Source organism: Pholis gunnellus (genome assembly GCF_910591455.1).
Source record: "Pholis gunnellus genome assembly, chromosome: 5".
Lineage (NCBI taxonomy): Eukaryota > Metazoa > Chordata > Actinopteri > Perciformes > Pholidae > Pholis > Pholis gunnellus.
In genome coordinates, this window is record NC_136531.1 from 11,375,740 (window position 1) to 11,389,439 (window position 13,700).

At 36.9% G+C, this 13,700-nt stretch overlaps 1 protein-coding gene across 1 annotated transcript; it reads right to left on the reverse strand.

Annotated features, from left to right (window-relative positions):
* Positions 1–1,282: 1,282 nt before the first annotated feature.
* On the reverse strand, positions 1,283–5,853 carry LOC306695634 (leucine-rich repeat LGI family member 2-like; the record flags this gene model as incomplete). Its single annotated transcript, XM_079158932.1, has 8 exons — positions 1,283–2,118; positions 2,575–2,739; positions 3,892–4,061; positions 4,641–4,712; positions 4,835–4,906; positions 5,191–5,262; positions 5,433–5,504; positions 5,678–5,853. 8 exons carry the CDS (start codon positions 5,851–5,853, stop codon positions 1,283–1,285), a joined length of 1,635 nt encoding a protein of 544 aa, XP_079015058.1.
* Positions 5,854–13,700: the final 7,847 nt, after the last annotated feature.

Below are 13,700 nucleotides of genomic sequence, written 5' to 3' on the forward strand. Positions count from 1 at the left end.
ATGTGTGTGAAAAAGTCAGCCAAACACACTTTCATTTCTGTACAATACATGAAAAATATCAAAAGATCTGTAAAGACACACGTTTGTGTCTTTGGACCATGTAAATGTAATTTCAAGTCACATTGCAACACACAATTATCCTTGTGATTGTAATTGAGAGCAACACTCAGCATTATACATTTTGCATAGGAATCAGGATTAAATTATAATTAGTTTTGACACTAATCAGGCACTCTGTAAATACAGTAGCTTGTTATTATAACTGGTGTGCAGTTAGGCTTAAGCTCATAATATGTAGCTAATACATTCATCTGGATTTTTGGGTAAAAGATTTTCCAAAAAACCTTTATTTCATGCACATTTAAATCATGACAGTTACTGGGATGAGTGCCTTCAAAATGTCGACTGGCTGCTCCAATTGTTTAAAAAAAATCACTTAGAGCATTTTAGCCCACTCCCAAACGTTTTGTTGTTTTAGCTACATCCAACCATTTCTGTTATTTTCTAAAACAGACATTCCAACAAGCACAACCACTTCACAAGCAATTTTGCCGGGTGAGAGGAAGTGAGAATGTAAGGAGGGTTTGAGCTCTCTTTTTCCTTTTTAACAGTAACAATTATGTTACTGTTATGTGTACAGTGCAATACCATTAACACCTTACAGGAAACAGTCTGCCATCATCTCAATTATTAAATCATTATTGCATCTCGCCCGTTTTCCCCCTACCACCAAGTGTGGCCAATCAGAAGAGCTTTAAACAGCTTTTCGACACCTTACATACTGACACCTTGAGTGTTCACTTCGAGGCGACATAAAAGTCTGTGATTTTTTCATCGTAGAGTCGTGCAGAGATTTAGGCCATAGTCACTTTTGAATGAGCACCAACTCGACATGGTGTTTACATTTGATGCAACCCTTAATGGATACGTTTATTACAAGCTGTGTGGGGTGGCATTGGCCATTGTTTGCTTAAAATAATTACGATCAAAGCCAACACCTCTTAAGATAATATCTTGTATGCCATAACAATATCTTCATGCTGTTTACATTTCAAATGGTTAACATTTTTCAGCCTTCAGTTTATTACTTTGGACCTGTCATATCTCCATAATTGCTAGAAATACATATGAACTTGCCAAAGATGTTTGTCTCAAATCAAGAAAGATATATCTAATTGCAAAAGAAAGATATACAGCATTTGAGACTCCTTTGTAGCATACACGCAAATATTGATCTGAGTGACCAACTCATACTGTGATAAGTCATTATTTTTGCTAGACATTATAAGCTCAAGTCTACAATAATATTCTCAAAAACCATCGATTTGCCCTTGAAGCTGGAGGAGAAGATGAAATTCCTCCGGTCAGTGGTCATTGCTGTAAAGGATCGGGGCGACTGCACATAAATGTCCTTAAACTTGTGGAACGTTTTGGTCTCCACATCCCAGAGGTAGATTTGTGTGAAAGAATAATCGCTGCCAAGAGCCAGGTAGTGCTTGTCTGTGAAGGTGAAAGGTTGGAGGATCATCGCTCCTCGAGAAGGTAGAGCCTGCACCTCAGTGAACTGCTTATTGGTCCACTTGAGGACTTTGGAGTCACCGATGTAGCAAGTCATGGCCAGATACAACTCATCCTCCACCCGGAAAGCTTTTACTGCCACCACGTCATCGACATTTGTGATTTCACGATGAAATATGAACTTCAGGGTGCTCTTGTTCCACAGGTAGATGACAGGTGACTGAGAGCGACTGGTCAAGATAAGATAGGACTTCCGATCCAACTCGACAAACTCAGCATCTGTATCACGAAACCACTCGTGTAGAAACTGGTAGGAGTAGAAACCAGTTTCATTGCGGTCTGGTCGGTCCGTCCACTTGTACAGAGTAGACAAACCTGCCTTGGAGCTGTCCACAATCACAAAGTACCACTCACCGTCCATTTGGAAGACCTCAATATCATTTGGCTTCGAGATGTTGAAGACCTCAATTGTTTGAAACTTTGTGTACTTGTTTTGCCGATTGTCAAACTTGTAAATATGGGAGCCACCAAAGAGCTGGGTAACAATTATCAAGACGTGGTCGTCGATCAGAACCGACTTGCAGCCAACAACAGACTTCCCTGTGAGGATAAAAAAGATGAGTGGAAATACAACACAACAAATTAAGTTTAAGTTGATCATTAACTGACACTGAAATTATAATTTCCTCATAAAGTTGTTCTCTTAAATTAACCTTAATATATATATATATACAGTATACATACACACACAGACACGTACATATATACACATACATACATACACACATATATATACACACATATATATTTATTTGTTATTGCCAACAAATCCTGAGACCAAAAAACAGAAATGACTCGGCCGCTTAATACTTTTCGACTTCCCCGTCTGTCCTTGGCTCTCCCCGAGGCCCATTAGTTCCTATTGTGTTAAAAACATGTGTTTTTAACACAATGAAAAGGAACAACCTGTATCCGGCTAAACTTGTTCGTTCAATCAATTAATTATTGCTTTTGGTCTTATGAGATTTTCTGACTATAAGAAAAATACAGTCAAACCTGTTATATTGTCAAATTTCCTGAAATTCATTTCAATGTGATCCCACTCCATGACCACACAGCTGTTGTAGTTGGGGGCAGCCATCGCCACATAGATGTCCTCTTTATAGGCGAAGATGTCCGCTGACATGGACTGAATGGGAATGGACTGATGACGCACAAAGTCTGTGAGATGCAGACAAAAAAGAAACTGCTCGTGTGCTGACAAAGTGAAAAAGTCATTTAAAACCTCACTGCTTCGAACACATTTTTCATGCTGTGAAAGCTTCTGGATGACACTGTAGAATCATCAAAATCTAATTATATCTTTATTTATTTTATTGTTCAATATTGTATTTTAATATAGCATGCTTTATATTAAAAGGAATGAAAAACGTTTTCATTATTTTTCATTTTAAATTAAAACAAGCACGTGAATAGTAGAAAGAAATACAGAAATAAACTATTTTTTAACATTTCAGAATTTTACAGCATACTAATATTAAGCCTGTACTGTACATAAAATAACATTACGTTTTCTCTATAATAATCGGATAAGACAGTGTAACTGAGGAAAAGGAAACATATAATAGCTCCACCACAATAATATTTAAGATGTATTTAATATTCAATTAAAAAGAAAAAAAGAAAGGTAAATCTTGTCTTTCTTCCATTTTCTTGTTTTTATTTTTAGCCATGCTAGTGGCTCTATGGCAACGTCGGTCATTTTGGTCCAGACTGAAATATCTTGCCAACTTAAATGGATTCTCATGAAATCTGTTAAAGATATCCACAGTACCCAGACAACAAACCCTACTGACGTTAGCAATCCCCTGACTTTACCTATAATGCCTGCACAAGGTTGACATTTGGGTTTTTAAGTGAAATATCTCAACAACTGTTAGACAGATTTAATTGAAACTGAACACATACATTCATGTTCCTCACAGGCTGAATAATAACTTTGGTGATTCCCTTGATTTTTCCTTGAGCATCTAGTCAAAATATAGCTAGAAAACTAGTGAGATTCCCACCAGCCTCAGCTGTGCCTTCTGTTTAGTGCTAATTAGCTAATGTTATCATGCTAGACGTAAGCATTTAGCTCAAAGCACTGGTGTGCGTAGCTGTGGATGTGTGTGTGCTTGTGTGTGTACATGAGTGTTTTCAGAGGCACTGTTAACAGTCCTGGAGTAAGCATGTTTGTTTTTTAATGCATGGTAGTGTCCTGTTGAATTATTTAACAGTTGTATTGATTTTTGTTCTTTTTGTTACCATTGCATCTTAGGCTGGGCCTGTGCCTGCTCATAAGAGCCATTGATAGTGTACTTGTCATTTTACCTGTGGAGATACACTCGCCCGGCGGAATAGGAAGGTCATTGAGCCGCTTGCCCTTCATGTCACCGGGGCCTGCGCAGAAGACATCTGATACTGTGGCATTTGTGTTTTTCAGCCACATCATCAGCCACTTGTTCTCACAAATACACTGGAAAGAGTTGCCTCTCAGATCCCTAATGTATGACATGACAAAATCAGTCTGGGTACATTTACTGAACAATAAAATACGTAACATGTTTTATATTCACAAGAGAAAAAGATTGAGATGCCTCAAAGGCTCAAGACCTTGTAGTGAGTCATATAACATGGTCTTGTATGTGAGAAAACTAAGTAAATGCTAACGTATAATCTACTTCATGATAGTCGGATAAAAACATTGCATCCTCCCAAACTCAACTTTTCAGGAACAAGAATTCACAGTAATTGGTTTAGCTTGATGAAGTCTTATATGACACTGGGTGATTGTTTGATACGTGAACCATTTTAGCTACGGTTTATAACACATTTCTGACTAAAATGTATTTTAAAAGATGATAATAAAGCTACAAAGGAAGGCCAACCTGAAACTGTAATGCACTATAGAGGAGAACAGAGACAGAAAATCCAAATCTGAGCATTCCATATCATTCTTGTGGAGTTTAATGCTGCCAAACACACAACAGTGAGCTTCACTTCGGAGCGCCGTATGGAAAAAGACAACACACACACACACACACACGCACACACTGCTGACACCACAACTGCTTACTCACAGTTCCAGCAATGAATCCAAGTCAAAAAACAGATCCCTTGGCAGAAACCTCATCTTGTTATTGGCAAGCGATCTAAACCAGAAACACAGCGAGACCAGAAAAATGTTCATTGTTGTAATTGTGTCAGTCGCTCTCTGTTACAGGAAAGTGTTAGTGCTGCAGATGCTGCATTAAGAGAATGACAGGAGACTTACAGATGAGTCAAATCTCGCAGACCACGAAAGGCATTTTTGGTGATCATTTCAATCTTGTTCCCTTCAATGAATCTGTTCAACTCATCAAAACAGACGTTTATCAAAGCAAAGTCATGCATTATATCATGCCATATTGATAAATCTGCAAATGTCAATACACATGTCAGAATATTACAGAGGGGTAATTTATAGGGTTTTGGAGATTGAGGGGTGGGGCCGAAGGAGGAGAAATAATCTGCAGATGTATTTACACCATGATGTGGTATATTCAAATTAACTGTTATGCATCTATACAATCACAAAAACAAAAAACAGTCATTTGACATGGAACAGGAAGTTTATCAATTATCACTCACAAATATTCGAGATGTGGAAGGCCAGAGAACGCATCGTCTTTGATTGTTGTCAAAGAATTTGCATTTAGGAGTCTGCAGAGGAAAAATGAAAATCACCCAAACAAAAATAATTAATAAAGAACAATTATTAATCTGTCTACTTGTTTTGTTTGTGTGCGTTGCACTGTTTCTACAATTAGCCTAACATGTAAATTGCTGATCAATGAATACATTTTAGTTCCACGTGAAAAAATATCACTTACAACAGCTGGAGAGAAGGCATCAGTGAAAACATCCCTTCTGTGATTTCAGAAATAGATCCATTTACCATGCTCCTGATGAAAGAAAACGCACACACAACAAAGTCTTACTGAACAATCAGTGCCAGACACACCAGCAGCCAACTGCGCAGGGAAGCACCGAGCAAGCAAATTGTCTCCTTGAACGCAACATTGATTGCCTTGTGCTTTACTGACGAAATAATCCACAAATACGACGTGCTACTCACAGTGAGTTGATCTCATTCGGTATAGTCCGTGGGATCTGTAAAGTACTGACACAAATGATGGTCTCCTTGGTGCAGGTGCATCCTGAAGGACATTTGAAATTCCTTTTAGATTCAACTGCTCCGTAAACACACAGAAGCGCAAAACTGGCCAGTAGCCACCGCTGAGTAGATGTCATGTTGCTTCTTGAATGTTAATACTAGTAAATGAGGCCGTGGTTGGTGCTAGCAGCAGCTTTAACCCGCCTGGGCGACATCAAAATGCTGCACCAGTGGAAAGTCCTGACACAGACTGATACGGCTGCTGCTGCTGCGTCCCGGAAGGCTGCTTCGGTTTCGGACAGTGAGTGTGTGTGTGTGTGTGTGTGTGTGCTTTTTGTGGGAGGGGGGGGGGGGGGGGGGGTCGTAAGTCATCACAATTGTTGCCTAATTAGTGGGAAATAATTACTTTAACATTTTGAGTTCCTCTATATTTCGTTGTTAAATGAATACATGTCATGAAACATATTTTTAAAATGCATTAGTGCAGACTGTAGATACTAGATTACATAAAATTCATGTTCTGTAATGCATGTGCCCCAAAAACGTATCAAATAACGCCCTCTAAACTGTACAGTTATTAGTTGTCCAGCTCATTTTGATTGGGATAGACATAACCAAGAGCTCTACACTAGAGCAACTGCTGCAAATACACACACATGCTGTTACGTGATCGTACCACTAGAGGGTAGCTGTCGATCACCAAACTCCCAAGTCTGAAAAAGTTACAGATTTGTTAACAAAGGGGGAAAGCAATCAGCTGTCTTTGATAGTTTTTACTTGTTATTCTATTGTATCAGTTGGAATTATATTTGATTGATTTTCTTCATGCCCAACCCTCACCAAGAGACCAAAAGTACAGTTGCAGTGGTCGAACATTTCATTACAGTCTTAAATGTTCTGCCTTCTCTCCCAACCTTGGCAAATAAAATTTGCTACAAAACAAGGTTCCCTACCGAAGCACAACTCAAGTTTAATAGTCAATCCAGTAAAAAGAAGACATGAATAGTGGGCATTCTACTAAAAAATGCAACCCTTATGTCCTAATAGATAGGACAGTAAAACAAAAAGTCAACCTCATTCTCAATTCCATCGCGCTTGCACAACAGACAGTCTGTCCTTCTCTGGGGTGGCATCAAACCTGACTGTCTTGGCTAGTGGTGTTCCTGAGCGTAACGGTGCACATAGGGATATTTGTTTTCAAGATTATACCTCACTATAGTTATTCGTTATACATGAGAAAAATGTTGCTCATAATCTTCTGAATATCACCATGTAACTTGTTCTGGAAAATGAATGATCAATCATTCAAATAAAAAAAAAGGATTTCAACACCAGCACCAGGCTCTTACTCTGACTTTTTCTTCTGCAGTTATTTTCATTTTTGGTTTTAGTATTTGCACTATTGTAACTGTTAATGCGTACTAAACTGAGTTTATTAGCAAATTATTACATATTTAATGTATTAGATTGATGTCAATAAAGTATGGAAATTACAAAACAATAAATAATAAAGGTTTCGTATTGAATGGTGTAAAATAAAATGATGAAGACACAGTGGGAAACACTTTGTTTATGACCCTATATGATACAATAAACACAAACGTTATCTTTGAATGCCACATAGTACCATTATTCATAGAAAGAAGTATTTACTACACAATAGGGTTGTTAGTTGTTGCAGCAGGCCCTAACAAGGTGCTGACCTTTGCTGGAGGACCAGTAGTTTATGAGCATGAGTGAAACCAAATACCCATTGCCAGAAGGGGGCGAACGTACATGTCTGCCATTGCTGGCATTGCTCATGACAGCTCTGCATCTAGCATTGCTGTTTTTAGGCTAGAGTATCCCTGAAACACTCAGGACACGTGCAAGCTGAAACCAGAGGACGCTACAGAAAGCTCTTTGCTATTTCTTTCTAGACAACCATCACTATAATATTGCATTTTGGTCATGTTCTGGATGTCTGTGATACTTAATGAACTTGGTTTTGTGTCAGATGAAAGAAGACTCGTGATGAAACATCTTTAATACATGTAATAAGTGCTCCTACTGTAATGTCTCTGGCATCTTTTCCTAAAGCTGTAAAACAAACAAAGGAATCCGACTGAAAAGACTACACACACATCCACACTCGAGGATCGAACCTTTGCTTTTTTTTTGTCGTGTTTAACCCGTCATGTCACCCAATTAAGTTTAATTAAATTAAGTTATTAAGTTCTGTCTTCACTGAAAATGTGCTAAATGTAGGCAATGTTTTGCATCATAGCATCATGCAGATCAAGTAAGACTAGTCTTTGTATAAACTAATTCATCTTTTGTTGGTGAAAAATTAATTTGCAGGTCAACCTAATTTGAATATGTTGATCAAGCAAAACTTATATTTTGTAATGATTTTTGGCCATAGTTTTGAAAGTTTCAAACCACACACCACATCTCCAGCTTACTGGATATTTTTAATATGTGGACTATTGCTGCTACTTATTCTTTATTACAGTATAATTTATCCCTATCTTTCACACTGTAATGTAGTTTGGGCAAGTACTTTTCCAACTAATCAGCAAAAAATGTTGGTCCTCCAGAAACGTCAGATCAGAGTCGCACATCTCATCTGCTCCTCTATTTCAGAAACTTCAGATTCTTACTATTTATGACATTAATATTCCTCAAACATGTGTCATACTTTTAGGTGAAGTGAATATTCCTGAACATCCTGAACTTTAAAGCAAATTCACAGGTTAATTCTGACTCACCTCGTCAATCTTCAGATCTTCATCCTCCTAAATTACTTACTTGCAGAGGTACATTTTCAATAAAATGTAGGGGAACCAAATTATCGAATGGCTTTTCCCACCTGACAAAAAATGTTCCTCTATAAAATATTTCAAAAGATGCTTAAAAGACAATTGAATTGCTGTTTTGTAATTGCTTTCCTTTTGTCTTATTGTATGTATTCCTTGTTTCAGGTTTTATTGTGTATCTATAGTTGGTTCACTCATAGGGACTTGTAGCATTACTGTTGTTTAGGTGTTAATGCAAGAGTATGAATCAATATCCCTTTAACAAACACAAGCCCACGCTTACTCTCTCACACACACACACACACACATTTACTTTCATTTTTTTTCTAAAGTATTGTATTATCATATATTGTAAAAAATACTTTGTTAACAATATTACGTTGTCATATTTTTGTATATTAATTTGGTCAAATTATAATAATATTTAGGTGGAGGCTTAAAATAAGCCAAGTTCTCTTCCTGCACTGTGATATTATTTATCCCTGCTAAGTTTGTGTATTTTTAAAATTGTGCAAAATAAACTAAACTAAAAAACTAAAACCAAACAAAACAAAACAAAACATTGTTTATCATGTCGGTGGCGTAGGCTCTCTTCACCATAACCTTGATTTTGGCTGAACAAAATGATCTCATCCATTGGTCTACAACTTTAATAGTCAACGAGTCAGACGTAATGTGGTCCAACGCACACAACACTCATGGTGTTACTTACTTCCTGCATGCTCCTACTACTTCACAATAGTATTGGAAAAGAGTAAATGAAAACAAAATCATTGTTCGTTGTTTGGGTGATACCTAAGAATATTGACTGGGTTTTGTAAACATATCTTATTAAGGAAAAACTGCACCATTTCTTGGGGTTTTGAACAAATGCAGATTAACTTCAATCGATACTTTCCTTTAAAGATACAAATACATTTTTTTTTGTATTGCTAATATTACAGATTCAATTATACTACATTTTTGGCAGCTTTTTACAGTGTTCACAAAATAAATAAATACAAATATAAAATAGTAAAAAAAGTAAATATTGACAGCAGACCATGAATTCAGTTTAGTGTGAGGTGACTCTGGGATCCAGTAATAATTATTATTGTACCATTACCATTTGGTCTGTTGGTACAATACTCAGATTTAATGGTATTATTAGCAGTTGCATTTGCAGATACTTTAAATTTAGCTACAGCACACATGTAGGATTTATATTGACTTTGATACCATCCGATGGTCGTTTTGTGATTTATTTTGGTTTATCTGAATAAAATTGACTTTACTTAACATGAAACAATATTGCTCTAACATATTGGTATGAATCACAGTGATCATTTATCCTCCTTAAGTGAATTGTCATCATCCGAGGTTTAGGGTAACACTCTAATCCCTTACATCCAGTAAACTAGCTCACATATGACACTTTCAAATCCAAAGATGACCTTTCACCCTTTGGACCATGAAACCTTTGAGGGTTGGGAGGGGAAACCTGGAGAAGTGCAGTGTCTGGCTGCCGGTTACTGCTTCACAGCAGGTGTTCAAGCTCTCAAACTTCTCCAGTTCCCACTCAGAAGCTGCAGAAGGCTCAGGAGTCGATAGAGAGTCACCAGCGCTGCTAGCTCGATCTGCAGGAAACACAAACATATCATACTAGGATTATGCATATTCAACAAGTCTGTGTTCACAATACATTACAAAATCAAGAGAAAGCCATCATAATACAACTGTTTTACTACTTGTTGTAAGGAAGCAAAGCATAATTAATCAACTCATTCACATACAGTTTTGGCAGGAAGCTTTAAGATTTGAGACAGTATTGCATATATATTCAGATATATTTTAGCTTTTTCCAAATCCTCTTTGAAGCTGTGATGTTTACATCGAGTGAAATCTTCAAACTGAAGATAAACTCATGATGTATGCTACACCATTACATCAAATGGAAATATTATCCATGTTTGTGTGTCATTTTAGAATTAAAAATAGAGTTTTAGAGGTGATTAATTTACAGATTTTGTTTTCCTTATTTAAAAAAAAACATTTAGATGGCTTTTACTTTCTAGGAGACAGGGTTGTATATTCTATCTCCCACTTTAACATTTACAGTTTCCATTTTGTGATTCATTTAATTTAAAGATGTCTGGTCAGCTAACTTTTTTAGAATGAAACGCCGTGAAAATCCAGCCTCCACACACGCAGTTTATCAAACACTTTCAAGCAGCCGACATAGACCCACGTCTGCTCTGCGAGTGGATAAACAACTGTCTGACCAACACTTGTCAAACTCTGAAAATCTGTCACTCTAAAATCAACACTTGTTAACGCTGGAAGATTTGCTGTGTTCAACCTATCCTTCACACTCAAACGGTTATTTTTAGAGCAGGTACATATTGTGGATTCTGTATCAACACCTGATGTGTTTAAGGGTGGAAGCGAGGGTCGAAATGGTCTTCACACAGACGGTTCGTGGCGTTGATAAATGGCGCTCATGATTTAACACCTGCTGTTTTAATGTAGCCACCGTAAGAAACTGATCTCAACATGCTTGCGTGACTGAGTGGTGTCCCTATTTTAAATAGCTGCCTAAATTTATCAGCTTTGTGGAGGTCAGTTCAAGCTGCATGCGTGTGTTCATGTTTTGGCACAGGAATTGAAAATCAAATCTTTAATAGCTCTGACTTTGAGGAAATACAGACTACACAAGCACTGTTTTACCACATGACATTCATTATGAAAGTATATCCACTTTTATTATGTATAAAAGGTAGTACAATAAGTACATGGTATTTGTGCAATTAGTTTATTTTAATTTGGTTTGTCAATATTAAAATTCCAACATTCGACTAGGAAGATTAACTGTAAACTGAATAAAAGATGTATCAGTAATCAAGCACTTTTGTGTCATTTAATAGCATTTATAGTAATTTGTTGATGTGACACGTAAGCTTGAGTCATGACCTTTAGTTTAATGGTGTTTGTCTTTGCAAAGCAGCAGAGGCTCACATAAAGTCATGACAAATAAATCACCAATACACTCATGTAAAAATACTCGATCACAAGTAAAAGACCTGGATTGAACATTTATTCTTAGCTAAATGTACTAAAAATATCAACATAAAGGTCCTTTTCCCAGTGAGTGATGTATAGTATATTGTTATTACTGATGCATCAATATTTAAGCAGAATTTTACTGTTGTAACTAGTTTTAACTACATCATATACAGTTGAGTATTTTAGTCCAGCGGTTCCCAATCTATGAGTTGAGCCTCTCCAAAGGGTCACAAGATGCCTCTGAGAAGTCAAGTGGTGATTAATGGGAGAGGAAAGAAGGGAAAAAAGCTCTACTACACAAATTCATCTTTTAAAAAAAAAAAAATTTCTTTATACATTTTTTAAAGGGGCTCAGAGAAGACACTGCCTTTTTGCGAAATGATGTGTATTATTTTATAAGAGTATCATGTAAAATCTCAAGTAAGAAGTAAAAAGTACAATATTTCTCTCTGAAAAGTGGAGTAACCCTAAGTATAGCATAAGATCAAAATACTCAAGTAAAGCAAAAGTACCTCAATTGTACTTAAGTTGATTAAATGTATGGAAAAAAAAAAATCATTTCTATTATTACTGTTATTGCACCACATTAATGACACTCTGGGTAAAAGTGGGATTTGACGGTGACAAAGGCTTTATACTAGTGGCCTCTGTCCTTGATATTGCTGTCAATGTACTCGGAGCAACTGTTGGCCCAACCCCTCCCTGCTGCATACCACCAATCTGGGGCCCTGTCCAGAAACAACACTTGTGTCTTCAACACTTAGACAGAGCCCTAATGACTAGATCATTACTGTGAGACATCACATTATTCAGCTTTGTCCCCGACAGCGACATAAACTGAAATTATTATCAAACACCTTTATCCACTTTTCGCCTGTAAGTCCTGCGTGACCCAGTGGGAAAAAGTTCTCAACAGATTAGACATGAATCTCATACATTTGCACATGAACTTGTAGTAAATTCTTTTAGCTGCTGGCACCAGCTGGCGGGGAATATTTTGCTCCATCAAGACAAGGCAGCTGTTCAGTGAGAGGGCAGAGCACCGATGGCGTTCTCCGCTTCACAAATATTATTAGTGCCAATTTTAAAGTAGCTTAGTGCATTATTCATACAATACTTATTCCAGCGTTCTTCGCACACCCAGATATCACTGGATCACAATACAGTTACAATTTGACCTCTGCACATACAAACTTGGCACCATGTAAATATATGCTGAGAACAGGATGGGAATGTGTTAAGTGGACATGTTAGATCAAGAAAAGATCAGTAGAATGCACACTTGATACAAGTAATCAACTAGGAGAAGCTTCATGGTTGACATCTAAAAGATAATGTACCCTATTCACCTGTGGTGTCTTGCAAAATGTACATCATTTTACAATGTATACCTTTAAAGGCTGTTTTCTCAAGCATAGTTTGAGAAAACATCCCCTGGGGATGAATACAGTTTACATCTATCTAACTTCAGCAGGATTTAAGCTTTATCTATATTCAGAAGATTTCAGGGTTGGTTGATATATCATTCATAGCCTGATTTATAAAACATCTTAAAAACATGGCGACAATGGACTTTTTTATGGCTGTTTGCAGTATTTTCTGATTTATGTTATAATAAAAAGACGTACAAAATTCCCTTGTAAAAAACGTTGACTCTAATACGTCAACAAAATGAAAAAATGATTTTGAACCTGGCTTTACCCAAGATTTATGTTTTGGAAATGTATGTAAATTCGCACATATTTGATAACATAATAATCATAATTCATCAGAAAAAGCTAAAAAAAATGGTCTTATTTTAAGTGATCAACTGGGAAAGTTTCATGACAATATACGAATTAAATGTTTTAAACTATTCACCATGGGATGTCTCGCCTTAAGTAAGTCATATGAGGGACAGCTGTGGTGTGCTCTACACTTTTCTGTAAAGTTTTGACAAATGCAACAATGTCTCAGAAAAATAGCTTGAGCAGTTTTGAGAAACTCGTGGAGGGGAGCTGTTCTTCCTGGAAAGGTGCTGAATCTTGGCATTTTTTGGAGGTTAGTTTCATGAGGCCTCGTGCTTCATGTACAAAGTTCGAAAATGTCTAATTGTAAACGTTTTTAAATGGCCTCCCAACACTGAGATTCACTCCAGAGAGAGA